This window comes from Sinocyclocheilus rhinocerous, unplaced genomic scaffold, assembly GCF_001515625.1.
Source record: "Sinocyclocheilus rhinocerous isolate Xijiao unplaced genomic scaffold, SAMN03320098_v1.1 scaffold3418, whole genome shotgun sequence".
In the NCBI taxonomy this organism is placed as follows: Eukaryota; Metazoa; Chordata; class Actinopteri; order Cypriniformes; family Cyprinidae; genus Sinocyclocheilus; species Sinocyclocheilus rhinocerous.
In genome coordinates, this window is record NW_015623453.1 from 81072 (window position 1) to 104453 (window position 23382).

General features: G+C 43.9%; 1 protein-coding gene and 1 long non-coding RNA gene across 2 annotated transcripts; one reads left to right on the forward strand and one right to left on the reverse strand.

Moving 5' to 3' along the window:
• The first annotated feature begins 2824 nt into the window (after positions 1-2824).
• On the forward strand, positions 2825-10802 carry LOC107743850 (uncharacterized). The gene is made up of 5 exons (XR_001640432.1): positions 2825-4272; positions 9669-9850; positions 9922-10142; positions 10257-10400; positions 10494-10802. It is a non-coding gene; the product is annotated as an uncharacterized LOC107743850 (long non-coding RNA).
• Positions 10803-11112: 310 nt separating this feature from the next.
• LOC107743769 (uncharacterized protein C16orf45 homolog) lies at positions 11113-20878 on the reverse strand. The gene is made up of 6 exons (XM_016557208.1): positions 20661-20878; positions 17813-17933; positions 17634-17707; positions 17442-17556; positions 17292-17353; positions 11113-11993 (listed from the first exon to the last, which is right to left on the reverse strand). Exons 1-6 carry the CDS (start codon positions 20746-20748, stop codon positions 11881-11883), a joined length of 573 nt encoding a protein of 190 aa, XP_016412694.1. The 5' UTR covers positions 20749-20878; the 3' UTR covers positions 11113-11880.
• Positions 20879-23382: the final 2504 nt, after the last annotated feature.

The following is a 23382-nucleotide window of genomic DNA, read 5'->3' on the forward strand; positions in this document are numbered from 1 at the left end:
CTCACACACACACACACACTCACTCACTCACACACACATATATACACACACTCTTACACAAACATGCATAGACACAGACACACTCACTCTCTCTCACACACACTCACGCACACACACACTCACACACACACTCACACTCACACACACTCACACACTATAACACACACACACTCTAACACACTCACACTCACACACACACACACACACACTATAACACAAACTCACACACTATAACACACACACACTCTAACACACTCACACTCACACACACACACACACACACTATAACACAAACTCACACACTATAACACACACACACTCTAACACACTCACACTCACACACACACACACACACACTATAACACAAACTCACACACTATAACACACACACACTCTAACACACTCACACTCACACACACACACACACACACTATAACACAAACTCACACACTATAACACACACACACTCTAACACACTCACACTCACACACACACACACACACACTATAACACAAACTCACACACTATAACACACACACACTCTAACACACTCACACTCACACACACACACACACACACTATAACACAAACTCACACACTATAACACACACACACTCTAACACACTCACACTCACACACACACACACACACACACTCTCTCTCACACACTCACTCTCTCTCACACACACTCACGCACACACACACTCACACACACACTCACACACACTCACACACACTATAACACACACACACTCACTCACTCACTCACACACACATATATACACACACTCTTACACAAACATGCATAGACACACACACTCACGCACACACACACACACTCTCACACACACACACTCTCACACACACACACTCTCACACACACACACTCTCACACACACACACTCTCACACACACACACTCTCACACACACACACTCTCACACACACACACTCTCACACACACACACTCTCACACACACACACTCTCACACACACACACTCTCACACACACACACTCTCACACACACACACTCTCACACACACACACTCTCACACACACACACTCTCACACACACACACACTCACACACTATAACACAAACTAGCACACTATAACACACTCACTCACTCACACACACACATATATACACACACACTCTCTTACACAAACATGCATAGACACTAGGGGTGTGCGATATTGACAAAAAATTATATCTCTATTTTATGGGATTTTATCGATAACGATAATTAGACGATATTTTGCTGAGTGTGTTATTGTGCTGGTACCTTAAGGACTGCCAAAGACAGCTGACTCCTAATGTTTTTAATATTCTTCATATTCTGTGAGGTGGTCAGTTCATACTGATAGAAATTAATCTTTTCCAATAAGTTTAAACTGATTTTTGCATTTTATGGGCATTTTAACCTTTATAAAGCCATTTTTTCTAAAAGTGTCCATTATCTTTTGAGTCAAATTCTTACACCCCACACACATACCCCCCCTCACACACACACACACACACACACACACACACACACACACTATAACACACACACTCTCTTACACAAACATGCATAGACACACACTATAACACAAACTCACACACTATAACTCACTCACTCACTCACACACACACGCACACTCACACACACACACGCACACTCACACACACACACGCACACTCACACACACACACGCACACTCACACACACACACGCACACACACACACACACTATAACACACACACACTCACTCACTCACACACACACGCACACTCACACACACACACACACCATAACACACACACTCACACACTATAACACACACACACTCTTACACAAACATGCATAGACACACACACGGCTCATTCTGCATCTCTTGTTTTTATTTAACTTTTTTTTTTATCACTTGTCTGGTTAATGACAATAATTTTCAATCTCATGACTTGTGATGTTTCTGAGGTGTTTTTCTGCTTGCAGTCGTGGCATTAAGCCTGACTGTGTTAATATATTTTATACATAAAGGCAAAGATGAACACCCTTTGATTTGTATTTTGATTAATTAAAAATATGGATAAGTAAGTTTTGTTATTGGGTGTTTTTAAGTCATGACTGACTAGAAATGTTAAGCTGCTGTTAAAGGAGCGTTCAGCCAAACATCATTCTGTCAGATTTACTGACTGACGTTCTTCTGTGGAGCAGAAAAGCAGTGAGGTCCAGTGTTGTTTGGGTGATCTGTCCCTTTAAAAATATCGATAACGTGCTCATAATCTGCTTAAAGGAATGGTTCACCTAAAAAATGAAAATTGTCATCATTTACTCTCCCTCATGTCATTCAAACCTGTATGAGTTTCTTTCTTTTGTTGAACACATTTTGAAGAACCAAACCGTTGTTGGTCCTCTTTGACTTCCATCGCAGGGATAGAAATACAAAGGAAGTCAATGGGGATCATCATCAACTCTTAGATTACCAGCGTTCTTCAAAAAAATCTTCTTTTGTGTTCAGCGTAAGAGAGAAACTCATACAGGTTTGGAACGACGTGCGTAAATGACAAAATTAACAGTTTTGAGTGAACTGTCCCTTTAAATCATGTCGCCCATTATTGTCCAGCACTGCGTTTATTCACTTTATACACAATAAATGAGCTAACATTTAATCATCATCGATGATAGTTAACGTGGGAATGAATATGATTGTCTGTTATGTATTTTGTACGTGCGTGTGTGAGCCGGGAGCGGGCTAATCGTGTCTCGTTCTCTCCTGACAGCTCAGCACCTGCAGCAGCAGACCGGAGAGCGTCTCACGGCTTGTTTCAGTGGATCGAACCCGAGCTTCTCCGAGTCGGGACACCTGAAGGAGCACCGGAGGATCCACACCGGAGAGAAGCCCTACCACTGCAACCAGTGCGACAAGAGCTTCTCCCGGCTGGAGCGGCTCAAGGGCCACCAGAGCATCCACACGGGCGAGAGGCCCTTCCACTGCACGCAGTGCGGCAAGAACTTCTTCCGCTCGGGAGAACTGAAGCGGCACCAGAGGATCCACAGCGGCGAGCCAGCGTGAGCGCCTGGAGAGAGCACAAACACCTGAGAGACGGCAGCCGATCGCCGAGCTTTCCTCTTCGTTTCCTGATAGAAATCAGCAATGCTGTGTGTCGTTTTACATGTGTTTGTTGTCGTAGACCGTCTGAAGCGCTAGCTCTGCACGCCTCGCTCTGATCTGATGCTCCTCACACTCTGTATGTTGTTCAGAAATATATAGTGCAGTGACTCATTAGAACTGTATATTGTACAGGAGCATATTATTACTGTGTGTGCTCTCATTCCTTGTATTTAATGAGTCTCCCTCAAACTGTCTGTGTTTTTTTTTTTTATATATAAACTGAACTGTTTTACTGCCAGCATGAGCAGACGCCACCGAAGCGTTTCTGAACCTCTGGTGTCTCTCGATGCTGGCTGTGTTTTACTAGCTGCCGTAAATCTCGTGTGCGAAACACAGAATAACAGTTATTGTTTCACTGTAACACTTTAACTCATGAAAGACGTTACAGAGTATAGATGTGCTGTAATTCAGCAGCTGTTTGTGATCGGTTTCTGAGCACCAGGTGATTAATATAGTAAACCGAGCTCATGAATCATATTAGATTTACCTTTTAACTTTTTAAAATGAGCTCTTTACATTTGTTATTGTTTTGAATGGTCTTCTATTTTTACTTTATATATGTGTGTATTTAACCACCAGTAGCTTGGAAGGCTTTAATGCCATCAGAAAGGCTTTTTTTATAAGAGCTGTGTGCAGGATTGAATTATAATTGTTTGGGTTCTTCATGTGCATGAATGTTTTCTTCATATGTGTGTCGTCATCCTTAATAAACACTTCACCTCTAATTACAGCCGCACACATGAACATTGAGTTTATTGGCCTTCCGTAACATGTCATCTCCAGACTGCAGCATTAGATCATTAATAAACACTAATGTGCCGTGAGATGAAGCGAGTGATTAAGGGTTGTTTAAAGCCGAACGGAAGGAGTTTTGTTTTGCGCGTCACACGACATATTTTCATATCGGTCACAGTAAGTTACTTGCCCCATTGAGAACGTGAGCTTTTTGCCTATATTTCATGTTTTCATATTTAGAAGTAAGCGCTGCAAAGCACTTCCGCTATTGTGGAAACTGTTCATTTTTACCACATCCGCGTGCGCTTTACGGCACTGATCAGTCGGAAGTCCGGTAACCAGAGAGACGCCTGGATGCACTGCGGCCGGCGGGAGACGGTGAGCGGCGTTTCATTCAAAATTTCTCATAGCTGCATTAAATTGTCCGTTTTATTCGTCACTCACACACACACACTCACACACACACTCTCACACGCACTCTCACACGCACTCTCACACGCACTCTCACACGCACTCTCACACGCACTCTCACACGCACTCTCACACGCACTCTCACACGCACTCTCACACGCACTCTCACACGCACTCTCACACGCACTCTCACACGCACTCTCACACGCACTCTCACACGCACTCTCACACGCACTCTCACACGCACTCTCACACGCACTCTCACACGCACTCTCACACGCACTCTCACACGCACTCTCACACGCACTCTCACACGCACTCTCACACGCACTCTCACACGCACTCTCACACGCACTCTCACACGCACTCTCACACGCACTCTCACACGCACTCTCACACGCACTCTCACACGCACTCTCACACGCACTCTCACACGCACTCTCACACGCACTCTCACACGCACTCTCACACGCACTCTCACACGCACTCTCACACGCACTCTCACACGCACTCTCACACGCACTCTCACACGCACTCTCACACGCACTCTCACACGCACTCTCACACGCACTCTCACACGCACTCTCACACGCACTCTCACACGCACTCTCACACGCACTCTCACACGCACTCTCACACGCACTCTCACACGCACTCTCACACGCACTCTCACACGCACTCTCACACGCACTCTCACACGCACTCTCACACGCACTCTCACACGCACTCTCACACGCACTCTCACACGCACTCTCACACGCACTCTCACACGCACTCTCACACGCACTCTCACACGCACTCTCACACGCACTCTCACACGCACTCTCACACGCACTCTCACACGCACTCTCACACGCACTCTCACACGCACTCTCACACGCACTCTCACACGCACTCTCACACGCACTCTCACACGCACTCTCACACGCACTCTCACACGCACTCTCACACGCACTCTCACACGCACTCTCACACGCACTCTCACACGCACTCTCACACGCACTCTCACACGCACTCTCACACGCACTCTCACACGCACTCTCACACGCACTCTCACACGCACTCTCACACGCACTCTCACACGCACTCTCACACGCACTCTCACACGCACTCTCACACGCACTCTCACACGCACTCTCACACGCACTCTCACACGCACTCTCACACGCACTCTCACACGCACTCTCACACGCACTCTCACACGCACTCTCACACGCACTCTCACACGCACTCTCACACGCACTCTCACACGCACTCTCACACGCACTCTCACACGCACTCTCACACGCACTCTCACACGCACTCTCACACGCACTCTCACACGCACTCTCACACGCACTCTCACACGCACTCTCACACGCACTCTCACACGCACTCTCACACGCACTCTCACACGCACTCTCACACGCACTCTCACACGCACTCTCACACGCACTCTCACACGCACTCTCACACGCACTCTCACACGCACTCTCACACGCACTCTCACACGCACTCTCACACGCACTCTCACACGCACTCTCACACGCACTCTCACACGCACTCTCACACGCACTCTCACACGCACTCTCACACGCACTCTCACACGCACTCTCACACGCACTCTCACACGCACTCTCACACGCACTCTCACACGCACTCTCACACGCACTCTCACACGCACTCTCACACGCACTCTCACACGCACTCTCACACGCACTCTCACACGCACTCTCACACGCACTCTCACACGCACTCTCACACGCACTCTCACACGCACTCTCACACGCACTCTCACACGCACTCTCACACGCACTCTCACACGCACTCTCACACGCACTCTCACACGCACTCTCACACGCACTCTCACACGCACTCTCACACGCACTCTCACACGCACTCTCACACGCACTCTCACACGCACTCTCACACGCACTCTCACACGCACTCTCACACGCACTCTCACACGCACTCTCACACGCACTCTCACACGCACTCTCACACGCACTCTCACACGCACTCTCACACGCACTCTCACACGCACTCTCACACGCACTCTCACACGCACTCTCACACGCACTCTCACACGCACTCTCACACGCACTCTCACACGCACTCTCACACGCACTCTCACACGCACTCTCACACGCACTCTCACACGCACTCTCACACGCACTCTCACACGCACTCTCACACGCACTCTCACACGCACTCTCACACGCACTCTCACACGCACTCTCACACGCACTCTCACACGCACTCTCACACGCACTCTCACACGCACTCTCACACGCACTCTCACACGCACTCTCACACGCACTCTCACACGCACTCTCACACGCACTCTCACACGCACTCTCACACGCACTCTCACACGCACTCTCACACGCACTCTCACACGCACTCTCACACGCACTCTCACACGCACTCTCACACGCACTCTCACACGCACTCTCACACGCACTCTCACACGCACTCTCACACGCACTCTCACACACGCACTCACACACACACTCTCACACGCACTCTCACACACGCACTCACACACACGCACTCACACACACACTCACTCTCACTCACACACGTGCTGTCATTTCATTGAAGTCACCTTTATTTCTACAGCACTTTATACAGTACATATTGTCTCAAAGCAGCTTTATAGTGTTAAAGGGTTAATTCACCCGAAAATGAAAGTCCATGTTTTACTCACCCTCAAGGCATCCTAGGTGTATGACTTTCTTCTTTCAGATGAATCCAATCGGAGTAATATTAAAAATTATCCTCTTCAAGCTCTTCAAAGCTTTATAATAGTATGGGTGGGTGTTTTTTGTTCAATAGTCCGAAAGTAGTCAAATAAAGCGCATCCATCCATATTAAAACGCGCATGGCACGGTTCTGGGTAGGGCTGAACGATTTTGGAAAATCTAATTGCAATTATTATTATTTTTTACCAATATTGCGATTTAATATGCAAATATTTTTTAAAGCTCTTTATGTTCTGTATTATTCAACAAAGACAAGCTATAAATCATTGTATCGTATGACCAACACAATATTAGATAGATTAAGCATAAATGTTCTTTTCTGTAGGCCAGGCCTATATGTTACGATGAATTTGTGATGCATGAATTTATATGAATTACATTTTTATTTAACAACTACAATCACAGTATATTGACTGATTTGTTGAACTTCCAACATTGTAAGCATGATAATTATGTTTAAATAAGCCTGGTGTAAACATTAATATGAAAGTCAGTAACAAATCACACAAACTAAAGTAGATTGCAGAAATATAAAAACAAATCTGTTGCTTTTGTAATAATTATCACAACATAAAGCACTGAGGAATAAGCCTGGTGTAAACATTAACATGAAAGTCAGTAACAAATCACACAAACTAAAGTAGATTGCAGAAATATAAAAACAAATCTGTTGCTTTTCCACACTACTTTAGGTCATTCAAAGTCACTAATAAACATGTAAACATGTGGACTGCACTTGTAACACTCTATTAACTTTAGACAGACTTTAAATAAGAATATATATATTACCTTATTATATATATTATCTTAAGGTTGAAGTCTTCAGTAATGAAATGCACCGTAACACTGTTACTGCTTGAGTAATTTCCATGTGCTGTTTTGAAGTACGTTCATTGCTTTCAAACATTTCCGCGTGTAGCGTGCCAGGGATGCCAGGTTTTCACAACAAAACTAGCCCAATGGCGTTTCGAGGGGGGTCCACCGGTAAAAAGCATTTTCCTGGAGGTAAAATACACGTTTTTTTGGAGGGGTTCCCCATACCGTGGACTTGGCAACACTGTAGTGTGCACACTTGATGCTTCCTCTGAAGACTAGATGCGCTCGACTTGAAGCAGCGCTGCTTAGACCGATGGGTGTGTGTCATCAAAGCACTGCGAGAGCTGTAAGAGCGCGGACGTCTCCTTATGCTTTCTCTCGCCGTACTTTGATGTCATACACCGATCGATCTTCACATCAAACACACCTCTTTACTCTCGTGTGTCACGTGACCGAGTGTAATCGCAGCCTCAAAAATCGCGTTTTTTTCATATCGTGATATCATCGCAAATGCAATTAATCGTTCAGCTCAAAAATTTATATTTTTCTTACAAAAAGCATGGATTCGCTGCAGGAGGCCTTTATTCACCCCCTGGAGCCGTGTGATGCGCGTTTTAATATGGATGCATGCACTTTATTTGACTACTTTTGGACTGTTAAACAAAAACACCCACCCATGCTATTATAAAGCTTGGAAAAGCAAGGATAATTGTTCATATAACTCCAATTGGATTTGTCTGAAAGAAGAAAGTCATATACACCTAGGATGCCTTGAGGGTGAGTAAAACAAGGGCTAATTTTTATTTTTGGATGAACTAACCCTTTAAACAGGAAAACAGTGTTTGAATGATGCAAGCAATCCAGTTCTTCTGTAGAGCAGCTCTAAAAGCAGGACAATAGTAAACAGTCAGTTTTTCAGTTAAAGGGGTCATATGATGCTGCTAAAAAGAACATTATTTGGTGTATTTGGTGTAATGAAATGTGTTTATGGTGATGCGTATCACACCTCACGTGATCAACTGCTTAATCTACTTTTGTGTTTTGGCTGGGGCTAAGCGCTTCTCATATCACAACTGTTCAGTGTTTTCAACCATATAATGATTATTTTAGGTTTTAGGCATTTAAATACATATGTACTAGCAAAAAATACACTTACAGTTTATAAAATAATACACACTGATGTCTATGGAAGCTGCAATAATGATCCTTACAAATATAATTTGAAAATATGTTTTATCGATGTCATATATACATTGTGTCACTAACAACGTTTGCTGTATTCTATTCCCAGTTCACCAGAAACTTGCTTTTAATGTCTTTGAAGAGCAGAGCATGAGTATGTGTTGTAAATCCTACAGCTCAACATGAATTAACATGGCAGCACGGTCATTGCAAAGATGTTTAAACTACCCACTACATTTACTTGCACATATTGGAGAATTGGAATATCAGATATTTCATCATATAGCTAACATGTTTGTGAATATTTTGAATAAAAAGGGAGAAATGAAAGCGTTACATCACTCATGCACATCTATCGTGGCTGCGTTGTCACGTGACATGTCGCCATGGAAACAGGCGATACATTGTAAAATAATGGTCGCTGTCACATGTGAAAGGGTTAAAGTCATTTCATTGCTAGTTCAGTTCAATAACCAAGTAAAAGTTCACCTATAAAGCAGCTCTGGAGAAAACAGTGATGTCATCATCAGCTCAGTTCAGTTCTCTTCCAGTAGTGTCTGTGCAATCAAGCTGATTGGTCTGTTAATCTCTTGCACATGTGAACGTTTAATCTCTGTATAGTTTCCCAGAATGCAATGCAGCAGAGTTCAGTCCTCTAGCTGTTGCAGAGGAGGGGAAGCTGGAGGGAAGCGTCCCGTTAAAGCACCTCATCACCTGCATCCCTGGAGTCACTATCGTAACGGCCCAGAAAGGCTTCAAGATCATCAAGTGGATTCACAACAAACCCCCGCCGCCCAACGCAGGTGTGTGTGTGTGCGTGTGTTCTCTCGCCATCACCACTGCGTAAGTGAAAAAGCCCATGTGTGTTTGTCAGATCCGTGGCTGCAGCGCAGTAAGAGTCCGGTTGGGAACCCACAGCTGATCCAGTTCAGCCGAGAGATGGTGGATCTGATGAAGAACCAGCCGTCCTGTTTGGTGCCCATCACAAAGTTCATTCCAGCGTATCACCACCATTTTGCCAAGCAGTGCCGTGTGTCCGACTACGGATTCTCCAAACTGCTGGAACTGCTGGAGGCCGTTCCTCACGTGCTGCAGGTCTGAACACAAGCACAGCTTTTCATTCAGTTCGCAGTTTTAACATCTGTTTGACATTCTCTGTGATTCCTCAGCCACTTTAAAATATGAATATATGTGTGTGTGTGCGCACAGATCCTGGGTCTAGGCTCCCAAGCGTTTGTTGACGCTGACCCATCGCGCTCAGATCAAACGCTTCACTCAAGACCTGCTGAAGTTGCTGAAGTTTCAGGCCAGTAAACAGGTGGTGATCGGGGACTTCATGCAGGCGTATCACTGGTGAGCATCTCAGTACGGCGTCTCTCTGTGCTGCTGAAGCGTGAGGCATTGCTGCTTCATCCTGATCTGTGTGTGTGTGTGTGTGTGTGTCAGGTGTTTCTCCAGGAACTGGCAGGTGGTGGATTATGGGATGTGTGATCTGATGGACCTGCTGGCTGAGATTCTGAACACGATGATCACAGTCTCTCAGCAGGACGGTGACACGCTCATCTCTGTTCCCAAGAGAGGTGAAGCACTGCTGCAGAGGCTTGAACATTTCCGTGGTTTGTTTGTGTGCTGTATCACACTTGCAATACGCTGCATCTCAAGAGTGTAAAACTCACGGCTGGAATACATTACACAACTTATGAACCGATATTAAAGCACTAGACAACACACTCTTTCTGACCTTATGAATGTTTACAGACGAGAGCTGTGCATCATACGCTAAACAGGCTTTCACAAAAAAAGAGATGTGTTAAAATGAAAACAATGTATTCTAGAATCGGCTCCAAATATCAAGCGTGTCTAACATCGATCTGCAGTATGGAGTCTCTGTCAATCATGCACTACGTGATTTTCTCGGTCAGCTCTGACTGCCCAAAACCTGCAGACTGGCTCTGACTTTTAGTGTCCAGACTGCAGATGGGAGGGAATCTGAGCAAAAGGGGTTTGGTGCATTCCAGCCTTCAGAACAAACCTAACAACGCACTTTGATGAGCTGTGAGATACAGAAAATCAAACCCCTTTCCACAGCGCTGTATAAGTGATGCATCTGTGCTGGAAAACGAATCGCTGTGAACAAAGCTTGAATATCAGAACAGCAGTTTTCAAAACTGAATAAAGGAGAGACAGACTGCAGGAAGATACTTTATTTGCAGAATATTCACGAGCTGATGTCCTGCTTCATTAGATTCAGTTTGTCTAATTATTTCTGATTATCAGGCCTGTTTAAATACCACCACATTTCAAAAGGCAAAGAAATACTAAAACTTCAAACATAGTTTTCATGTTTATGCACATTTATAACTGTTCGTGGTTGTGTTGATCCACTTCTGTATTCATGAACATGTTCCTATTTAAAGAAACAGGGGAACAAAACCCCCAAATGTCAGAATCACTTCATGGGGAATATGTTTTCTAATGTCTAAGATGAAGTATCTGTAAACTGTCAGATGAATCTGTAATACACACTGGATTAAGATGCATGTGTTTTTAAAAACTCATATCAGTGTAATTTAAGGTTTCTGTTTGACGGTGATTCTCTTGTGCTTGTGAACCATTCTTCGTGACTCTTATCATTAGGGTGAAGAAGAAACGAATACTTCTCTCTGAGCTGGGTTTTGTGTTTTGTGTGGATGTTTCGGGCTCCTGAGCGGCCCGCTGGAGTCACTGACATGCTGCAGAATCACAGAGGAGCTGAACGTCTTTCTAATGCTCAGTCAACAAACTTATATTCATCAAATTCAGGTATGATTTGCTTTGGGGAATCTCGTGATCTTCACATGATGACGCACTGAGTGGCTCCGCAGCAGTCCTTAATGAGGGCCGCGCTGCTCTTGCTGATGGAGGGTTTGTTGGCTGGAGGTTCAGTCGTTCTGGGCTTCGGAGCTCCTGCGGAGAGAAACCGAGCGGATCAGCAAACGTCACACGACTCACGTGCTTCATCCCGCCGCTGCGTTGTAACAAAATCATCTCAACTTTCACCCATTTGCCACTGACCTCTCAAAAAAAATCTGTTCATGCTTTGGTTGGCGCTGAGTGAGAGACACGATTCTGTTGAGCTTATGAATGCAATGAGCAATCAGAGGCGTTCAGATGAGCCATGGCTGAAACACCGTGCTTTGTTCTGTGTGCGCTCTGATGAATTCTCTCATCACAAACAACAAAGTGCAGATGTGCTTACGAATGTAAGATATTCATTTCACAGTGTAAACAGATTCAGTGATTATAATGGGAGTTTTTGAGACTTGAAGTCTTGATAATGAAATGATAATGTTCTTTAATAATGTAAATGTTCTTGCCGTCCTTCTGTACAATGAAAGTGTTATAGTAAGTAACTTACAATGTTTTTATTAAATTCACATTGAATACTCAGTCGTAGTAAAAATATTTTAAGGCATGACACTCATATCTGGTACTTAAGTAAAAAGATGGGTTTTTATGCTTTGTTAATAGATTACACTAACATTAGTCTGCTTTGCCCATCGCCCATTATAGATCAACTAACATAATCTATAAAAGTGCATGTACTGACACATATTTGAGAATCGAGATATTTCATCATATAGTTAACACGTTTGGGAATATTTCGAATAAAAAAAGGGAAAATTAAGTAAAACATAAGCCTACTGCTGTGTGTCACATGACAAAAAATAATAAGTAGATCTGTGAAGTCGGTCTTAAAGAGATGGCAGTTTGATAAACTGATTGCTGTCTGTGTCATTAATGTTAAACCACAAAAGACAGAAAATCACTCACTGCTCTCGACTGACTAACTGAATAACTTTAATTGTAAGGTTTTATCTGTATTTATTTATACAGTGAAGACTATCCAGTGTTGTTTTACATTTGATTTCTTCAATTCTGTAGTATTTCTGTACCTGAATATCACTGTTAGACCTGAAAACGTAAAACACTGATTTCATTGTTATCAAATGTAGCTTTGCACACTGCCATCATCTAGAATGATTTTGATCAGTGTTTTAGTGTTCTTAGCAGAGGGCTCTCTTAATATTTTACATTTGATATAAGATTTTGTGGGCTTTACATGTGCACCCCTGAAACCACAGAACCCCCCACATAATGTATGTATGTCTGCACTTTCTTCTGCTGGAAGCTCCTGTCGTCAAGTCAAATTCCTTGTGTGTGTAAACATACTTGGTAATAAAGCTCTTCTGATTCTGATTCTGATAACAAATCCCAATTTAACCCCCGGTTAGAGTCGTGATCGCTGCCGTCACCAGGATGTTTTTCGTCTGAGCTCAAATTTGTTTTGTTTCAACACTTTATTCAGTGTTTACTGTGTGCACTTCATGCTTGTTACCCAGCAACAGCCCAGCGTGACGCTGCGTGCGCCGCCTGTCGTGTCATGAGCGAGCATGGGTCGACAGAAACGTCACAGATCTCTCCCACAATGCAATACTAAATTATGTTTTATTAACAAGGTTCTGGAGGAGCACGATCAGATAATCAACCAGTTCGTCACAGGTGGAGCTTGTTTAGTTAATCCTCTTAACTAGCACAATACGTATACAGTGGTGGCCAAAATTATTAGAACACTAGTATTTTCACCAGCTAAAATTGGTTTTAAGTCAGTTATTTCTATCTTTTGCTGTAGTGTGTCATTAGGAAATATCAGTTTACATTTCCAAACCTTAATCTAATCTAATGAAGGTAGACAGCAACGACCAGCCGGCAGCCGCACAAATCTCCCCAATAGAAATTCCACTGGACAAGGCCTAGGAGGAGGCCATTCCTCTGGTGGAATAGGCCCTCACACCTATAGGGCATTGCAAGCCAGCTGAAGCTGGAAGCGCTGACAGACAGGGCTTGCAAGTCACCTACTCGCTTGACCGATGCTAGGGCCAAGAGCAGAGCGGTTTTGAGCATCATGACCCTTAAGCCGACTGTTTGAAGTGGCTCGGAGGGAGGCCCTCTTGACTACAGATAAGTCCCATGCTGGCACAGTCCTTAGGTGAGGAGGATTCAACCGCCGAGCACCTCTGAGGAACTTAACGACCAGGTCGTTTCTGCCAATTGTCCGGCCAGCCTCGGGGGAATGGTTTGCCGTGATGGCTGCCACATTTGACTTTGAGTGTGGAAGGGGTGCACCCCTTATCCAACAGCTCTTGCAAAAAGGTTAGCATGTGGGACACGTCACATGAAATCGGATCCTGGTTACTTGCTGAACACCAGTCACTGAAGACTGACCACTTGAGGGTGTAGAGACGCCTTGTAGATGGAGCTCTAGCCTCTAGAAAGGTATTAGTGACTCTCGCTGGGAGTTGACCTGACTCCCGTCGAGTGGCCAGGCATGAAGGCTCCACAGTTCCGGCTGGGGATGCCAAATCTTGCCCTGTGCTTGCGAGAGAAGGTCTCTCCTCAGTGGTATTGACCACGGTGCTGCAGGCATCAGCTGGATCATCTCTGGGAAACAGACTTGGTTTGGGGGTCCACGAGGAGGAAAGAGCATTTCGTTTCCCTGACTCGCCTGATAACCTGGGGTAGCAGGGCGATTGCGGAGAAGGCATACAGATAGGTGTTTGGGCCAATCGTGGGAAAGAGCATCACGCTGTCTTGAGAAATAGGTTGGGCAGTGATAGCGATAGGTCGACCTCTGCCTTGCCGAAAACTGACCAAATCATCTGAAACATCTGGGGATGTAGTCTCCATTCCCCTGGAGCTACATTGTCCCTGGACAACATATCTGCTCCCTGGTTCAGTCTGCCTGGCACATGAACCGCTCGTAGTGAGAGGAGTTCTCTCTGTGCCCAAAGCAGGAGACGTCGAGTCATCCTGTGAAGGGGACGTGACCTGAGGCTGGCTTAGTGGTTGATATAGGCCACCACTGTCATGTTGTCCGAGCGGACCAAGACATGGTGTCCCTTTAAGGCTGGCAGGAAGGTTTTCAGGGCCAGACAAACAGCCAGAAACGCTGTCTGGGAGTCAGAAAACTCTTGGCTGAATTGATTTTAAGCCCAAGACACTCTAGGTGGTTGAGCAACAACGACCTGTGAGCGACAAGTTGCCGTTCTGATTCAGCCAGCACTAGCCAGTCGTCGAGGTAGTTCAAAATGCAAATTCCCATCTGTCTCAGACGGGAAAGAGCCATGTCTATGCACTTCGTAAAAGTGCGAGGGGCCAGGGACAGTCCAAACGGAAGGACCATCTACTGATAGGCCACTCCCTCAAAAGCGAATCTCAAGAACGATCTGTGACAGGGCGCTATTTGGATGTGAAAGTAAGCATCTTTCAGATCCACAGACAGAAACCAGTCCTCGGGCATTTTGTGCGAAGATCTGTTTCAAAGTTAGCATTCTGAAAGGCTGTCGCATGAAGGCCCAATTCAGATGTCTGAGATCGAGAATTGGTCTGAGCCTGCCGTCTTTCTTGGGAATTAGGAAGTATCAGCTGTTAAAGCCTGGCTTGCTGTTTGGTAAAGGGACCGTTTCCACGTTATCCTTTGCAAGCACTGTTTGCACTTCGGCTTGGAGAATATGTGCTTCATTGTCCTGCACCAAAGTCTGCATGACACGCAGATCAGGACGGCTTCTGAGTCTCTGGGTCCAGCACTACGTGAGGGTACTTCCTGGCTGTCTGGGGGCGCTGTTGAAGCCCAGGCTCTGGCTTATGCGCGAGCTGAGGCTGCGCCGTCTTTGCAGGCTGCTTAGTCGGGAGAGTCGGGAGAACGGAGCGGGGAGGACAAAGATGAGCGAGACTCATGTTCTCACAATGAGAACATGAAGCCTCGGCGAGCGCAGCCTCTGTATGGGCAATTCCCAGACAGGCAACGCACTCGCTGTGACCGTCCACTTCTCGAGCCACACTCGAAGCGTCATTTGCAACAACACCGCTGAAATTTGCTCAGAAATTAGCTCTTTTTTTCCTGCGCCGGATGGCCGCAGGGGAAAGATCTTCTTCCGCTGCCGGTGGCTTCTTCAACGGTGGGGAGTGTAGAGCAAGTTGAGCTTGCTTCGGCTTCTTCGGCTTTGTTGCGGAGTCAGCGAAGAGATGGTCTCGTCGCTGAAGGAGAAGATTCTGAGATGGCGCTCTGGGCCAACTTATATAGCAGTCGGCTCTGCCCCTTCTGGCGGGCTCGAGCGCCATTGGTTTTTGCAGCTACACAAACGTTAACAAATCAGGCTTCAGTAACAGAGTAAACAGGAGTTTCCCACATAAGTTGTCAAGACGACGCAACGAGAGTTACCTTTCGATACGGAACAGAACAAACTGAGACAGACTAAATCCAGAAGAACTGTGGCAATGTCTCCAAGACGCTTCAAGAAACCTACCTGCAAAGCTCCCTGAGAAACTCTGCTAAAGTGCACCGAGGGCAAAAGCTGCTTTAAACGCAAAAGATGGTCACACCAAATTTAATTTAGCTAATAGAAGTTAACTGATAAAGAAAATCAATTTATGGCATTATTTTTGACAGCATCCTCATTTTACAGCATTTTTACACAAGTGCCTAAAACTTTTAACAGTACTGTAGCTTTGCAGGTAGGTTTCTTGAAGCGTCTTGGAGACACAGTTCTTCTGGATTTAGGCCCCGTCCACACGCGTTTAGCTGTATAAGCATACATTTTGTATCGTATAGGCGTTTCGTCCACACGGATCCGGCGTTTTGGGAGAGTGAAACCGATATTTTTTGAAACCGGGTCCCAGAGAGCTTTGTGTGGACGTAGCCTTAGTCTGTCTCAGTTTGTTCTTTTTCTTCATGTCATTCCAGACAGACTGGATGATGATCAGATCAGATCTCTGTGTGGAGCACTGGCTGTTGTCAGACAAAAATCTCACTGGATTATTAAAATTAAGGGCAAAATTAATGTTTGGAAATGTAAACTGATATATTCTGCTGACACACTACAGCAAAAGATAGAAATAACTGACTTAAAACCATTTTTAGCTAATGAAAATACTAGAGTTCTAATAATTTTGGCCACCACTGTATATACAGCCAACTTACGTCTGTCCCCCCGTTCCGGCATCCCTCCTCCACCCCAACTCCTCACTCTTAAACTATTCTCATCCCATATTATGGGTGTGAGGAGTTCTCTGGGTTTGGCTATATTCTGAGCTCGGAGCCCTCCCTCAGGACAGCATGCCAAATATGCTTATTATTTGCTCAATTCGATTATATGGGCGAACTCCTGACACGTGAACGTGAGAGACGGCTGTGCAAACTCTTACTCTGTATGATGCTGAGCTTCTGTCGGAGGAACTCGGCCATCTCTTTATCTTCCTCCTGCTCCCTGTGAGACAGAGACAACCAGAGAAATCTCTCAGAAACTTTAGTACATTTGATGACAAACGTCACCAATAAAAGTTGTATTCTCTGACCTCAGACGCTCGACCTCGGCATCATCCACCAGGAAATCTCTCTTCTGCACCAGCTGATGAATCTCCTGGATTAATTTCTCTTCTCTCTGACGATGTTTCTTAGTCTTCTCTGCGTCTGTGTGTTAGAAAATGCACACGTCAATCCAATCTGAGACGTGTGTGTGTGTGTGTGTGTGTGTATGTGTGTGTCACCTGGCACTGCCACTATCTTCCTCAGCTCCTGCTTCAGCTTCATAATGTCTTTGCAGAGCTGAATATCGTCCATCCTGAGAAGAATATGAAAGAAAACCAGTCGCTCAGATTCTGTCATTTCTGAGGAGAATCTCAGCATTTTGTTCTGAACACATGCAGTAAATGCAGCAGCTACTCACATGAAGCGCAGCTCAGACTCGCGTCTCACCAGCACCTCCCGCAGATGCTGAATCCGAGCCATTTCCGCCTCCATCTCGTCTGTAGACATGGAGTTTTCAGCCATGGACACGTCCATCTGGCCTTGGGTACAAACAGACGGTGAGTGAGTGTGTGTGTGTGTCTGTGTGTGAGAGAGAGTGTGTGTGTGTGTGTGAGAGAGTGAGTGTGTGAGAGTGAGTGTGTGTGTGTTTGTGTTTGTGTGAGTGTGTGTGTGAGAGAGTGAGTAGAAGAGTTTCTGGAGGAGACCCGACGAGAGAAAGAGGAGAGTCTGCGCCGATTTCAGGATGCAGTTCGTGAACGTGTATCGCAGCAGGCCCGTCTGCGCAAAAGAGAGAGTGTGAGTGTGTGTGTGTGTGTGTGTGAGAGAGAGAGAGAGTGTGTGTGTGTCTTCATGGAGTCTCGGTGTGTTTGAATCATTGTTTTGGTGATTTTTAATTTACGAAGTCAGTTCTGCTCAGGTTCCCACAGGTGGAGATATTTAGTTATTCAGTTCATCTTTCTTGTGGCTATTATAAAGCTGTTTGTGAAACACTATCGGTGCGTTCCAAACGGGATATATCGCCCTCCGAAGACCACTTCGGAGTGAAAACAATCATGGCCGCCATATTGAAGGGTCCACCTTAAACAGGTCAGAGGTCATTGACAGAGGGTTAGGAATTCAAAACAGTCAATCACTTTCATTCAGACAGCGATATGATATTCTAAAATTCAGTAATACATTCAGTAACACAAAAACATCTGTCTGTCTTTGTGCGCTCAACAGAGTCACAACTGTATGAATCCATGTACAAATGTTGTTAAAAAATAATATTGAGGTGGAACAAAACTGGAAAATGTAATATATCATGAGAGTATGCCTCGATGCTGTAGAAATAATATTGTTACTGTTTACATGATAACATCAGTTGTGTCAATGTAAGGGTAAGTGGAAATAAAATGATTGTGTTAAATAGCGTTATGATGAAAAGCTGAAATCAGACACAAAGCAGGTGTTTCTTCAACTTCGGGCACTTTTGTGTCTCAGAGGCTGATTTTCTTTTTTTGTTATATAAAGGTCACTATTACGTGTTCTCCGTTTGTTTGGACTTTTATGTTATAGTTCTTGTTTGCTGTTTCCTGTGTTGGGATTTGTAGTCCTTCGTACTTTTATTAGTGATTTGGTAACCCTGTATTGTGTTCCCTGTAACGTGTTATCTCGTTAGTCTGTCTGTATTAATATGTTTCTTGGTCAGTTGTTAGACGCATGTGTTCCGGTTCCCGGTGTTACCTGTTCCTTGATCTGGTTTTGCTCTTCTTATTAAAAATCCCATGTCTCCTGCTGCCATCCTTTGCTTGCCGTGTTACAGAACAACTGGCCTTGCATGATCTATCAGGAATAGGCCTGATCTTTCTCCGCCAGGGTGACCGTTCCCTCGGGGAACACATTCGTGAGTTTCTCCTTTCACACAACCTTCCCGGACAATACTCTTATCGCTCCTTACTGCTCTGGACTCAGTGACCCACTTCAGACTCAACTTTGCTGTTCCTCTTGGGAACGAGCTCTTCAGCTGAGCAGATCCGCTTCTCTGTGGATGAGGATAGAGTCTGGTCCAGAGACCTCATAGGTCTGTCTTGGTCTCCAGCTCACGGGCCTCTTTTGTGCTCCTTTACTCCTTCACTCTCCTGGACTCTTCTGTTTATTCAGCATCTGTGGCTCTGTTACATGTTCCCTGATAGTTTGGACTTTCAGTCACATTAAAATGATCTTGGACACTTTCGAGATCTTCCTGATTGCTAGAAAGCTGAAGTCAGGTGAGTTTGATCAGGGTTGGAACTAAACTCTGCAGGAAAGTGGATCTGGAGTACGCTGACCAGACGGGACACTTCTGGTGACACCTTAGGCACAGGATTTCTAAATTGTCTAAAATAACCAGGTGTTGGAAATGTTTTTTCCCCCAAAAAACTGTTGATTTAATACCAGCATAAAGAACTATTTTGCCATTTATGCCACTAAAACTTTAAAAGTTCTTAAAAAGTGAGTGTACTTTTTACCAAGACAACAACAGAGTTACTGAAGTGCTTGAGATGAAATGTGAGACGTGGGATGTTTGAAGAAACACGTGAAGCGCTAGCTGCAAAATCAGCTTCAGCACAACAGAGGAGCCGGATACTTTATTAAAATAATGTCTCACAAGTTCACCTGCTCGTGTAATTATTGGGTGTAATAAACGTAAACCGATTTGGCTTACTGTCCAAGACAGACAGCACAAACTTGACTTAATCATTACTAAAACTAGTAATAAATTAATAGAAATATTATTTGATGGCCAGAAGAATTACTGAGATAAGGAGCTGTTTCTACACTTGCATTATGATTGAGAGGATAAGACTCCATTTAACATGTCATTTTCACCACAGGATGCTATTAAAAACAACACAGCATTAATGTAATAAAATGGCCCATGTTGTATCATAAAAATGACCAAAAAAATCATATTCTGTCCACAGCTGGACATTGTCAGTGAACAAATGAAATAAAGCAGTAAACGTGTGAAAAGAGCTGAAGAAACACATTGCATGTTTTTAAATGAAAGGGTCACTTAAACAAACACATCAGTGACCCTCAAAAACAGGACAGAGCATCAGAGTCGTTGAAAATTAATAACATGAAATCATATCTGATAATAAGACTAATATCGCATGGCAGCAACTGTAATATCATGCCTGATAATAACTGAAATCACATCTGATGATAACAGTGAAAGCATATCCGATCATGAGGCTGAAATGATATCTGATAACAACATGGACATCTGAAGTGACTGTCACCTTTGTCTCTGCTCCGGTTTGTCTCCTGCAGCGCGCCGTATGTTTTCATCGTCGCTTCGCTTTCAGAAATGGCTTTCTTTAACTCCATAGTAAATGTTGATGTCACAGATCTCGGATTTCGTTGATTTTGTCGCTTTCTCGTCGCTGTAATCACGCTGATCTGCGCTCATCCGCGGAACCGAACAACATCATGACAGAATGAAGCTGCGTGACGTCACCGTGATGAGGGCTGCAGAGCGCATGCGCACAAAGGATGACGCCAGAAAATAAAGTTCTGCAAAATCTGCATTTTATAGCCTACCGTTCACATCTAAACCAGTGACATTATTAATAATAATAATACATTATTGATTGGTTTAGTATGCTTGTGAGTCTGGTTGATATTTTTGAGAGCATGCGCTTTACAGAAGTTCCTCATTTCAAACTCTGCGTTTCGTTCCGCTTCGATCGCGTGAAGGTATTCAAGACATTTACAGTTTGCTAAACAACAAGCACCAACCTATAGAATACATTTTAAATAATTTCATTGCACTGGACCAGCTGTAGAGTGCAAATCGAAAAAAATGTGCCATAAGATGGACGAAAATAGAGTACTAAAAGTCAAGTCAAGTCAAGTTTATTTGTACAGCGCTTTTCACGATACAAATCATTGCAAAGCAACTTTACAGCAAATTAAGTTTCTACAATATTTAGTGGTAGCTTATCAGTGGTGACTGTCAGTTAATGTACATATGGCAGAAATGTACGGAAAAATCAATTAAAGACGTAATAAAACAGACGATGAACACTATTAACAGCAATTATTATATCATGCAATCAAACTTATAGCAAAATGTGGTAGTTCAATATGTTGTTTCAGGGTTGGCATCATCTGAGGTCCACTGAGGGGTTGGCATCATCTCTTCTCAGGTGTTCTGGATCCAGACTGAAGCTTGTGTAAATCATACATCCCGTGGCAAAAACAGTACCAAGACAACAACAGAGTTACTGAAGTGCTTGAGATGAAATGTGAGACGTGGGATGTTTGAAGAAACACGTGAAGCGCTAGCTGCAAAATCAGCTTCAGCACAACAGAGGAGCCGGATACTTTATTAAAATAATGTCTCACAAGTTCACCTGCTCGTGTAATTATTGGGTGTAATAAACGTAAACCGATTTGGCTTACTGTCCAAGACAGACAGCACAAACTTGACTTAATCATTACTAAAACTAGTAATAAATTAATAGAAATATTATTTGATGGCCAGAAGAATTACTGAGATAAGGAGCTGTTTCTACACTTGCATTATGATTGAGAGGATAAGACTCCATTTAACATGTCATTTTCACCACAGGATGCTATTAAAAACAACACAGCATTAATGTAATAAAATGGCCCATGTTGTATCATAAAAATGACCAAAAAAATCATATTCTGTCCACAGCTGGACATTGTCAGTGAACAAATGAAATAAAGCAGTAAACGTGTGAAAAGAGCTGAAGAAACACATTGCATGTTTTTAAATGAAAGGGTCACTTAAACAAACACATCAGTGACCCTCAAAAACAGGACAGAGCATCAGAGTCGTTGAAAATTAATAACATGAAATCATATCTGATAATAAGACTAATATCGCATGGCAGCAACTGTAATATCATGCCTGATAATAACTGAAATCACATCTGATGATAACAGTGAAAGCATATCCGATCATGAGGCTGAAATGATATCTGATAACAACATGGACATCTGAAGTGACTGTCACCTTTGTCTCTGCTCCGGTTTGTCTCCTGCAGCGCGCCGTATGTTTTCATCGTCGCTTCGCTTTCAGAAATGGCTTTCTTTAACTCCATAGTAAATGTTGATGTCACAGATCTCGGATTTCGTTGATTTTGTCGCTTTCTCGTCGCTGTAATCACGCTGATCTGCGCTCATCCGCGGAACCGAACAACATCATGACAGAATGAAGCTGCGTGACGTCACCGTGATGAGGGATGCAGAGCGCATGCGCACAAAGGATGACGCCAGAAAATAAAGTTCTGCAAAATCTGCATTTTATAGCCTACCGTTCACATCTAAACCAGTGACATTATTAATAATAATAATACATTATTGATTGGTTTAGTATGCTTGTGAGTCTGGTTGATATTTTTGAGAGCATGCGCTTTACAGAAGTTCCTCATTTCAAACTCTGCGTTTCGTTCCGCTTCGATCGCGTGAAGGTATTCAAGACATTTACAGTTTGCTAAACAACAAGCACCAACCTATAGAATACATTTTAAATAATTTCATTGCACTGGACCAGCTGTAGAGTGCAAATCGAAAAAAATGTGCCATAAGATGGACGAAAATAGAGTACTAAAAGTCAAGTCAAGTCAAGTTTATTTGTACAGCGCTTTTCACGATACAAATCATTGCAAAGCAACTTTACAGCAAATTAAGTTTCTACAATATTTAGGCGTTATCTGTGCAGAGTAACACACGGAGTAGAGGTGGTGGGAGAATTCCACCAAAAGTAGCATAAAGAAAAATATATGTTTGAACCATGAATTAGCTGCTTCGTACACAAATATATTGGAAATACTAGCATTTAAACAAACATAAAACACGTTTCCATAAAATTACAGATCACATTAAATCAGCCATTGCAAAAATCTAATTTTTACTATTTTGAAGGACACAACTGAAGTAAAAGAGCTTACATTAAAGGGGTCATATGATGCTGCTAAAAAGAACATTATT